Source organism: Cupressus sempervirens, chromosome 2, assembly GCF_028749045.1.
Source record: "Cupressus sempervirens isolate cs-2001-9-10 chromosome 2, ASM2874904v1, whole genome shotgun sequence".
Taxonomy (NCBI): domain Eukaryota; kingdom Viridiplantae; phylum Streptophyta; class Pinopsida; order Cupressales; family Cupressaceae; genus Cupressus; species Cupressus sempervirens.
In genome coordinates this window covers 677,099,842-677,112,336 of record NC_143119.1, presented here as the reverse complement: position 1 = coordinate 677,112,336, position 12,495 = coordinate 677,099,842, and the positions used below count along the sequence as shown (strand labels likewise).

Below are 12,495 nucleotides of genomic sequence, written 5' to 3'. Positions count from 1 at the left end.
TTTGCATTAACAACCTGTTATGAAAACCGTATTGATCCAGGTTCATTATGAGGGGACCAAGCGCATTAGTTTTGCATGCACTATATTGAAGAAACCATTTAGTATTAGGCTATTAATTTTTGCAACTCTCAATTTTTTTTAAAGATACAAACAACTTAATGGAAACCTCTATTAAAAAACACTTTCTTCAATGGTCTTTGTTATCTCTTATATGTGACCAAATATTTTATTTATAAAAGGACATCAAAATATTGGTGATAGCATTCTCTTTGTTTTCACTCACTACATTATAGTCTAAAACATACTTGTACTTTACAATATTCAAAATGGTCACTATTTCTATTACCATTATAAATTATATTATAATTGATTTAAAACTAAGAGGAGGAAGATGACAAGAAAACAAGAAAGTTCTAATAAAAGAAAGAAAATCATATCATGTAAGCATAAATGTAATACAAATATCAAACCTCCAAACTATTAGGATTGGAGATTCCATACCTATTATTAAAAATTAAATATATTTATTTACGATATATTAAGTATTTTACATCACACATGAATTCTTCTTGAATCTTTTCATATTGATATTGACATATGTAAAAATATATATGTTATAATAGACCAATTATGATCTAAAATAGTAAAGTTGTAGTATATGACACATCAAACATGATCTACATCAATGTTTGATGTTAACAAAATACATCATGAGAATATTAAGATTTCATGTAGATGGAATTTTTTTATTTTATTTTAAAAGAGGGGTAAACACTTTGACCTGGAGCTATGAACCAATGAGGTCACAAAAGGGAGACCTCATCCCCATTAGATTTGAACCTTAATGGCATGGATAACAACTCAACAACTGAACCATCACAATATGCCAATATTAGCTCATGTAGATAGAATATACTTAGAATACGAATCTATTATTTTCTTATTAAGATCTTCATTTTTATTTATACATTAAATAATATTAAAAAATGATGATACCACAATTTGAAAACTTCACCCACTTAAAAATCTTGGATCTAAGTATCAATGCAAGATAGACTCGCTGAAATTTAACCATAAAACTCTCTTCCCTGGTCTAGCTTGTTATGCGTCTACATTCATTGCTTCAGCTTGTTGATCTTACGGTGCTTAAACTCTTCATAAGTCTTGGCATTATACAGGGGAGGATTTTTCTCATCAGTTAACTCTTTTAGTGGGCCAATTACTTTATTTCCAGGAGGAGTACAAAATACTGGCCATGACATTCTCACTCTATTTTTACTCACCACACTGCGATGTAAAACGCTCTTGTACTTTCCATTGCTCAGAACCTGCACCATTACTACTACTATATAAAAAAACTACTATATAAAGCACTACTACTCTTATAAAGCACTACTACTCTCACCATGAGACAAAATACAATCAGATAAAGAGAGAGAAAGTACTAACCTCCACTTGATCTCCAATGTGGACAATGATAGCATTAGGGACATAATCTGCACCAACCCAATGCCCATCTTTGTAGACTTGCAACCCCGGGACTTCATTAGGCACAAGAAGAGTCAATGAACTCATGTCAGTATGAGGTTCTACTCCCAAAGCAAGTTCTGGTTGAGGGCATGGTGGGTAGTAATTGATTTTCATCTCCATTTCCAAATCATCACCACCAAACTCCTCTTTCATGGTGTGCTCTTCCACACCGAGCTGAAGAGACAATGCTGAGAGCAACTTATTCACCACATCCATAAGTGCTTTAGCATATTCATCATTCACCTCCCTACAATAACCATAACCATCAGTCATCACCCAAAACATATAAGCAAGAATAGATGAACGTAGAACAGAGGAGACAAACAAATGAATGTTAGTAACTGGAAAGAGAGAGAGGAAGAAGAAAAAGAATACATGTAAGAGGGAGGATGGCGAGGCCAGGATTTGAAATCACGTCTGGAAGGAGGCCACAAAACATGGAATAAGTAGTCAATCCACTCGAGCTTTCCATCAATATTATGGGCCAGTTTTGTTCCATAGCCCTCCAAAATACCAGCTGCCGCATTGTTGGAATATTTCTCCTTCTCCTCGAGGGGAAGATCGAAGAAGTCCTTCCCAACGGACTGAAGGCGTTGGATGAGTTGTTGAGAGATTCCATGGTTCACCACCTGAAAAAGACCCCACTCACTTGCAGCTCTTCCAATCTCTTCTATGGTTTTGTCACGAGCATTCCCCATCTGACCTAAATCGGCCATATCTATGAGTGGCACTTTCACAGAAGGGCACTCAATGTTTGCACCGGGCCTTTCATGCAATGGCCTTATGAACTCAGCTGGTATGCTTGCAATCCCACTGTCTGCAAGTGATTGCACCCTAACTGCTGCCATTTTTCCTCAGCTTGTTTATTTCATTGAATGCTCACTGGATTATTTATACATTTAAAGGAGGATTAATGGGTTGAGGGGCAGATATGAAGTTGAATGTTAGATCAGATCGATTAAACGCACATTTTTTAAAATTCGAACATATGTATTGAGCTTTCTCGCAACTTTAGGTAGGCCCGTATTATCTCCGTATTATTCTCAACTATTTAATATCATTCGCACTTGCCGTCCTCGTACTTCACTATGAGCTGGGCGCTAATCTCCCCACAAAATTTATCCAAAGATAATAAAAAGTCGAACATAATTCTTTTTTAGATTCACGAAAGTACTTTGAAATTTTCTCAAAATTCTTGTTGTTTTCAATCATAAAATATATACAGATCATAAACTTTAAAAAAGATTAAAGAAATGTAAATTATTACTTGTGTATTTCTATTTTATTGTGAACAACGGTCACCTTTCCACTTTATTAGGTCCACATATTTTGTTATGTACTGTATTGATGGAGTGGTCTTCATCAAGTAGTTCATTTTAGTTTTCATATATGGGAGTGCAAAGTTTAGGTTGAAACATCCTCAAGTAAGAGATAAGATCATAAGGTATCAATTCCACCAAGTCCACTTGAGGAATGATCTCTTATTGTATCAAAATATTTCAATTGACAAGACTTGATTCTTAGTGTACTCATAAAGAACCATTTAGCTTCATGATTAATTCAAGTTTAATACTACTTGAATGCCCATTTTACCTGTTTTACCAATAATATTTTATTTCGATTACGAAATATGAAGTTGGGCAAGATTTTCTAAACAAATTAAGGTTTTATTATGTTTCTACTACAATGGGTAGTGGGCATGGAATTCCTCATCTATAATCATTAATACTATTTGACCAATAATGTTGTCTTTTTGTTAAGTATAATTAGACATCTAGTAAAAAGAGTATTAAAAGATTCATTTTTTTTTGTTTAAAAATAACTATCTTGGATTTTTGAATGAAACTCCAAATGGTAGTGCTTGGACAAGTGATTTTGTAAGTTAGGGATCCTCTTGAAATTAGTGGTGTGCTGATTGTTCTTCTACCATTACACTTTTTACATATATAATATCTTAGTATATTCAAGGTACTTAATGATAAAAGATTCAGTATGTAGCAGAGATAAACAAGTGCAACATAGTGGCTTATTACTTGCCTTTAGCTTTTATATAAATATAGTTTTAATTTAATAAATTTGTTATAATTTATAAAATATTTTAATTGATAAAAATATTAGATAATTATAGTTTTCTATAATGATATTAATCATAATTTAAATTTCATTTTATTTATAAATATCTTTATTAATATATATATATGTTCTACTGTATATGTGTCATTGATAATATTATATTAGAAATGTATTAAAATATGAAAATAGTAATATTTTTATAATAATAATATATAATAGTAATTCTTAAACTATTATATAATATATGAAAGATATATTTTTGTATTTTTAATTGAATGACAAATATTATATTATAAAAAATATACAATATTAAACTATTAAAAAATTACACCAAATCATTTACATTAAAAAATATTAAACATTAATTAATCATATCCACCTTAATAAAAACTAACTCTTAAAAATTATTAGTTTTACAATCCGATAGTATAAGAGCTAAATGAACTTAACCAATCAAATCTTAGAAAAATATTTTTTTTAAATTGAACTGTCAACAATCATGCATCTTTCCTAAGCAACATATTAGTTGGATAAAAAAAAATTAAAATCAATTAGTAGAAACCCAAAAAAAAATAATCACTAGTTAAACCATAAAATCTAAAAATTATCACAATAGTACTTAGCCTACCGAAAAGTATTAATATGACTTGATTGGTTGTACGTATATTATTAAATGAGATTTTGAGAATTTCAAGTCCACTTTTATTAATAGATTTCATGTATATTTTGTTTCTCAAGCCACAAGTAGTCTATTATTTATCTATCTTTTATCTAGGTTAAGTAGGGAATTGTTATTCAAATTCCACTGTTAAAACCATATAGTTTCAATCAATTCTCAGTAAGTTTAACATTCCTTTCTTTGAAACATCAGTCATTTTTTGCAATAACAACATGTTATGCAAACCTTATTGACCCTAGTTCATTATTAGGGGACCAAGTACATTAATTTTGCATGCACTATATTGAAGAAATCATTTAGTATTAGGCTATTAATTTTTGTAACTCTCAATTTTTTTTAAAATAGAAACAAACTTTCTTCAATGGTCTTTCTTATCTCTTATATGTGACCAAATATATTATTTATAAAAGGACATCCAAATATTGGTGATAGCATTTTCTTTGTTTTCACTCACTGCATTATAGTGTAAAACATACTTGTACTTTACAATATTCAAAATAAGCTCTATTTCTATTACAATTAAAAAAATGATATTATAATTGATTTAAAAATAAGAGGAGGAAGAAGACAAGAAAGTTTTGCTTCAAAAAGAATCAAGCAACTTAATTAAAGAAAGAAAATCATACCATGTAAGGCTAAATGTAATTCAAATATTGACCTCCAAATTATGTGGATTGGAAATTCATCATTAATAACCTTTATTTAAAAATTAAACATATTTATTTAAGATATATAAACTATTTGCATTACACATGAATTCTGCTTCAATCTTTTGATATTAATATTGACATGATCTAAAAATATATATGTTATAATAGACTAATTATGATCTAAAATAGTAAAATTGTAGGATATGACACATCAAACATGATCTACATCAATGTTTGATGTTAACAAAATAGGTCAGTGAGAATATTAAGATTTCTTGTAGATGGAATATATTTGAATACGAATCCAATATTTTCTTATTAAGATCATCATTTTTATTTATACATTAAAAATATTGGATCTAATTATCAATACAAGATAGACTTGTTGAAATTTAACCATAAATCTTTCTTCCCTGGTCTAGCTTGTTATGCGTCTACATTCATTGCTTTAGCTTGTTGATCTCACAGTGCTTAAACTCTACATAAGTATTTTAAACATTGGGTTTTGTAGATCTACATCAATAATGCTATTCAATGCACATTCATAGATGACCTAAAAAATATTATGGATTTAAAAATTCTAAAATGTGTATTGAGCTTTCTCGCAACTTTAGGTAGCCATGTATTATCTTTGTATTATTCTCAACTATTTAATACCATTCACACTTGTCGCCCTCATACATAACTATGAGCTAGGTGCTAATCTCTACAAAAATTTACCAAAGATAATAAAAAGTCAAAAATAATTCTTTTTTAGATTCATAAAAGCATAGTGAAATTTTCTCAAAATTTTTGTTGTTTCCAATATCAAATACTGAAAATTTCAAAAAAAATATCATTGTGTTTTAGTTTTTTGGTGAAATTTAGTCAATGGTGTAATTTGTAGAGAGCATAGTTGTGTTAGCTAGGCACATGGCCATGGCCATTTTTCATTTTTGAGTAGTATACATTCAGAGGCATAGTAATAATTGGTAAAATATAAATTTATATAATTTCTTAAATTGATTTATATTGTTAATTTATAAAAAAAATTAGAATTTTATATAATTTAATAAAATATATAAACCTAGAAACTTTGAGATATAAAGATTTTTTATAAATATTGTTAGGTTTGGTAGCTTTAGAAAGCTTTCGTCCATATGTTATTAATTAGCAAATAATTATTTTGCTAACTAATGGGTTAGAATAGGGATACATATTTGTTAATTAATTGACCACTTTTAGAAGCAACTAAAAATTGACTTGGTTGGGTTTGTTAAGTTGTTTCCAATCTTGATCGTCAATTGAGAATCAATATCGTCCATTGGTTTTCCAATAGGAATAGTATGTAAGGGGGTCAAGGGCATTTGGAAAAAAAAAAATTATAGAAGCATTTTCTAGTCAGCATAAATGCTAATGCTGATGCTATGGGGGAGCCTTGCAGAACTTTGTTTGTCATTGATGACAACATAGAAATAAGATCGTATAAGACTGACATAGTAGCTAACTAAGATTTATACATTACAAACATCACATTGTGTATCTATCCATGTATGGTTACCAACTTATACTAAAAAATGTATTTGACATATGGGAAAGTGCACAGAACATAAATCGATAGCGTACGGAAGATATTGACAATTTACAGAGAACTACAAGAAAATAGAGCAATGGAAAAATAGTTTATGTTGTATAACCAATACAGAGAATTGTATTTGGAATGAAGGATTTGTTGGAAATAGACAAGGAGTGACTAGGGGGGGGGGGGGGGATTGGAATTAGTAACCATTAAAATAAATCCCAGATCCCTTAGATGTCAACAATAAAATTTAGGCTAAGAAAACTAATTGCTACTGTTACTCGATAAACAAACTGAAAATGTTGTAACTCGATAAATGTAGAGTGTGAATTATTTTTTATCAAATCTTAAAACATTAATAGTAATTAATTTCCAAGCATAAGAGAAATAACATGAACACATGAGACACCAAATTTAACATGGAAACCTACTATGGGAAAAACCACCCATGTAACTAGTTACTACTTCTCACTCTTCTAAAGTGAGCCCTATTATGATCCAACCCTGTTAAAGCTTACAAAATACACTATTATGTGTGACCTTGTTAGATGATTTAATCACCCCGTTAGAAGTGGCCTTGCAAGAGGTCTTAAAATAATTCAATGGAATTTCCACCTTGTTAGAGGGTTTACAACTGGTTGTTAAACCAACTTTGTTAAGAGATTTTAGATCACTGCTACAATTGTTAGAGAGTAACAATGAAATGACCTGATTGTGATGAAATTGAATTGTCTAATCCAAATCTCTTTTTTGCTTAACTTGATCCTTCCTGGTCGAATATTACTTTTCTACTCCACAAGGATATCAACTTATCCTTCAAGTTCGCTTCCACTCTTTCCTTCTTAATTCAATCAACATACTTGTACACACACTCTTGAAAACCACAACTTGACCTTATATTAATATCATCCAAATTTTCAAGTCAGCTCAATACAAATTAGAATGACCACTAATCATTACCATAGTCGGCTAGAACCAATACTTAAAATAATTAAGATTCTCATGCTAAAACAAAAAAATCCTTTATTAGCCAACCCTGCTAGGTAAACACTGGTTCTGAGATGATTTCTTGTGTCAACCGATAAAAGCTTGGTTAACACTGTGAACTTGCAAAAATCCTTTGGTAACCGAGTGAACTTGGTTAGAACTAACTCTATCCAACTTTCCTTTGTTAACCATGTGAACTTGGTTAAAACTATTTTTTGCCATAATTTCCTGCTACACCCAAGTGAGCTCGGTAGACATTGTCTTTCCAGAATAAACTTCAAGAATGCTTGGTAGAGAAGGAAAATTGTCTTGTTAACCAAGTGAGCTCGGTAAGAACTAACTAACAACTGATATGACATTTGTGTGACATCAAAGACAACACACAATTAGACAATTGTATCCAACAATCTCCCGCTTTGGTATTGATGGAAACACAACATGTCATAGCATAATAAAATTTGAGAACAAGACTTTCTCTGATAGAAAGTTTCTCCCTCTTAGATATTTTACAAAAGAAATCTTCTTCTTTCATGTAGTAATCTCACTCTATCAAGGAATTACATAACTTCTCCCTCTTGAAATGAAAAAACCAAATTTTAGAAAGATATGACAATAATCTTCTCCCTCTTTGACAACACATGCTAAAGACAACATATATCAAATTAGTATCAATGTACCTTGAGTACTGATTCATATACAATATTCTCTTGACTATGCTACATCAACTAATTGATCTTCAACTTGGTTCCTATTGATGCATCACTAAAACTTCATTTAGTGAGCTTCAGATAGGGAAATGACCCCTAACTTACCTCTTAAATATAGGAAGGCATCCTTAGGTAATGGCTTGGTGAATATGTCTACAATCTATTCTTTTTCAGATGTCAACAATTTGTTCTTTTCAGCTAGCATATTCCATTCTCACTTGCTTATCTTCCACCAATTCTCTTACATAGTGATACTTAATTGCAATATGCTTTGTTTTGGCATGCATTACATGCTTTGTTTTGGCATGCATCATAGGGTTCTTTGATATGTTATTGGAACTTGTGTTATCACAATAGAGTATCATAGGCTCAATTACCTCTTCTTTCATACCTTGCAACAGATGTTTGATCCATACAATATTAGTGCAATTGATAGCAACTGCAACATACTCAGCCTCTACTATAGGTAATCAATCTTTTACCTAAGAAAAATGCTTCTCCACTGGTGCTTTTTCTATCATCAATATTACCTCCCCAATCTACATTAGTGTAGGCTCTCAACTCAAACTTTTCACTTTTCTTTTAGTACAAACTAAAGTCATCTATTCCCTTTAGGTACCTCAGTATTCTCTTTACTACCATCAAATGGTTTTTGTTTGCATTTGCAAAAAATCTTGCCACTATTCCAACAACTAATGCAATGTCTGGTCTACTATGTACAACATACTACAACTTCCAATCATTGATCTATACACTGTCTGATTTACTTCAGCTGACTCATCATTCTTAGACAACTTATGTCCTATTACCATTGGTGTGCTAATTGGTTTTGAGTCTTATAGTCCAAATGTCTTAAGTATCTCCTTGATGTATTTGGATTGGGTCACAAATATGCCATGCTTTAGTTGATGTACTTGCAAACCAAAAAAGAATTTGATTTCTCCAAACATTGCCATCTCAAACTCATGTTTCATTTGAAAAATTGTTCTGGTTTTGAAAAATGCACTAACATGAATCACAACAGCAAAGACAAGAAACATTTTATGAAATCATGTCTTCAAACTAATGGAAACATATTCGAAATTCTAAAAAAGGAAAGTTCTTTGACTTGGTAGAAAACCTACTCCCTTTGCCTTTTACAAAATCCTCATATGAATGGCAAGATTTAAAAATTTTTCCCAATGGTCCATCACCACCTGGATAAGAGGATATGTGCTGCATAATTCTCGACCCTAATTGGAAAAGCCTAGGGTTTTCCTCAAGATCGTAAATCCCACTGATTTTCTTACTTGTGAAGCATAGAGTATATTTCATATTATTACATGAAAAGGCATATCTTTCCATAAAAATTCATTTATAGAGTAGCAAAAGATGAATTCGTCTAAACATTTTAAAGAATTCAGCTTTGTAAAACACAATTTAACCCAAGAACAAACCTTTTTGTAAAACAAAGTGTAGAAGTTGAGTGTGACTAATTTTATTAAATGTTGAAAAGCTTCATAGCTTAAGCATCCTTACCTATTAAAGATTCTTGTTTCTACCCACCACTTTTTGAACTCGATAGAAAAATATGCTTACAGTTTCTTTAACATACATAAATCATTCAATTCTTATTGCCTTTATTATAGACTTACAAATTTTCAAAAAGAAAATTCGGGTTCACTTTAGTGTACAGACAACAATAGGAGGTAGGTTAAAAGATACACTCGACCTTCTCACTATACCATAGTGCCTACGTGACAGGAAAAAGTGTGTCCAAAATATCTTCATGTGCAACAAGAATTTGAGGATTTCAATATTTAGATAGGATCAAAGTAGAGTATTGCTAGTGGAAATTGTTACTAACCTTAACAAGCACACCATTTTCACTATGTCGGTAGAGCCCAGTTGTGTTCTTTGTATTTTTTCCCCCTTATAATCTTCTTCTATTTTAACTTTTTGTTTTTTTTTTCACACTGATTTATGTTCTGAATTCTTTAAAAAGCTTACACCTCATTGCATGCAGGAAATGTTCGGTGAACAAATTTTTTTTTTTTGTAGACATTGCATGGTTAGAAAATTGCAATAGGAGACATGTAGCTCTCTTCCTCAAACGACAATTGCCATTTTGGAAAATTTCATGTAATATTTGTAGTAAAAAAGAAAAAAACCACTGACAAAATGGGAAAATATTAATTTGTATATATGACATCACATAATTTTAATACATCTTCTAAGCTATAGTCCAAACTGTTATAATTAAAAAGTACAGTATTCCCAATGGGACAATTAATAGTTTGGAGAAGTTTGATAACTTTAGTCTCCTGCATTACAGCAGGGACTAATAAATTAAAAATTAAATGATACTCTTTAATGTCAATTCTATTTTAAAATCAAATTTAAAAAATTATAATTGGTAGATTAGAAGTTGTTTAACAAAAGAATGCATAAAATGTCACAATAATACTTAGCCTATCTCGAATTTTTAAAATTTTATGTTAAAAAGTATATTTCTTAAACATTGGGTATTAGACATCCAAGGCACAAAATTATAAGGATTTTGAAGAAGAAAATAAATTATGTTTCAATATTGAAATTTATAAACCATATTAATTTAATATCAAGAGTTGGATGGAATAATTATTTTGTATTATAGCTATAGATGATCTACTATCATATCTTAAAATTAGTACATGAATGTAAAGATAAAAATCACATGTTGGGTGATGCAATGCAAGGCAGAAAAATCTCCAAAGGATATGTCTTAGCCCCCAACAAATAACCACACAATGGAAGATAAACAACAATGCAAGATTTGAAGCCAAGTCACAATAATTTATTCATAGATATAACTGATTTCATGCAATGTGTCGGGCTGTAAGGCCTTCTCAGTTATAGTCAAATAGAAAGCAAGTAATAGTAATTGGAGTAATGAATGTGTTTCTTATTGTATATCTATTTATTATTTATTTTAACAATATGGAGATGACAAAGGAAAGTATATTTAACATGTGGACTTTCTATTATGGAAAAATTATTCACCATTATTATGTTGGTATCTCTAACCATTATTGTCTATTAGTGTCAACCACTTAGACATTTACAAGGCAGAGTTAAGGGGTCATCACTACGACCCAGCTGCTTGATATAAGACGAGTCATGTACATAAGAAAATATGTACTCATCTCTATAGGAGTCAAGTAAGTGTATGGTCACCGAGTATTTTCTATATGAGCCAAGCTCAATAGCAACCAAGCAAGTTTAAAGCATACAAGTTTTGAGTGACATAGTTTGTGCCAAGCACTATATAGTCCAAGCAACAACAATGTCGAGTGTCAAAAAACAATGAAGGCCAAGCAATGTGGACTTTACATAAAAGTCAAGAATGGAGCACTATGTGTCTACATTTATTGCTTTAGCTTATTAATCTTATAATGCACAAATTTTGCATAAGCACTTGCATTATATATGGTAAGATTGTTCTCATCTATTAGCTATTTCATTTGATAGATAGCTTTATTTGTAGGAGGATACCAAATTACTGACAATGGCATTCTCACTTTGTCTTTGCTCATTACATTACTATGTAAAACACTTGTACTTTCCATTGCTCCAAATTCTTACCATGAAAAAACAATATACATTCTCTTGGAACAATATACAATCACAAAAACATCAGTTTACATCATTCCATTTATTTTCAATGTCTCCCACTATTCATTCATTTTTCCAAATAGAATTTGGAGTATAGATTTAGAGTCTATAAGCATGTGATTCTGGTAATAGAGGTCTATCATAAATAAAAATAGTAAAAACAAAAAGTTATGTGTTAAGTTCTTATCATTTATATGACAATATAATTATTGCCCTCTTATTGATGGGGCAAGTTTTTATATTATAGAAGTAAAGGTATCTTATTTCTTAAAGATAGAATATGTTTCGAATAGCTATGGATGTTAGTTAAACTTGAGGTAAGACATAAATTATTCTCTCTACATTATGCTGCTGGTTCGTCCACATTATTTCAGAATTTTCGATTGCGCAGATCTAGCTTGGTAATGCTATCCCATGATGATGAAAATTAAATAAATTCTAACATGTTTATTTATTTATTTTTAATTGCCACGGACATTTAGCATGTTCCTCGTTGACCTGCATTATCTCGGTATTGTACTCACGGATTTGATACCATTTGGATTTCGTGAGTTTTTATGTTAACCAATTTGATTATTTATTGAAAGGAGTATTTGTAGGTATTTAATTTAAGTTGAATACTATTTGGTTTTTTTCATGTTATGTTATTTGATTACTTAATCATAGTATTTTATTGAA

At 30.5% G+C, this 12,495-nt stretch overlaps 1 protein-coding gene across 1 annotated transcript; it reads right to left on the bottom strand.

Annotated features, from left to right (window-relative positions):
- Positions 1-725: 725 nt before the first annotated feature.
- Positions 726-2,383, bottom strand: LOC149575180 (flavonol synthase/flavanone 3-hydroxylase-like). Its single transcript, XM_089812176.1, has 3 exons — positions 1,906-2,383; positions 1,450-1,777; positions 726-1,328 (listed from the first exon to the last, which is right to left on the bottom strand). Exons 1-3 carry the CDS (start codon positions 2,376-2,378, stop codon positions 1,116-1,118), a joined length of 1,014 nt encoding a protein of 337 aa, XP_089668302.1. The 5' UTR covers positions 2,379-2,383; the 3' UTR covers positions 726-1,115.
- Between the last annotated feature and the right edge of the window lie 10,112 nt (positions 2,384-12,495).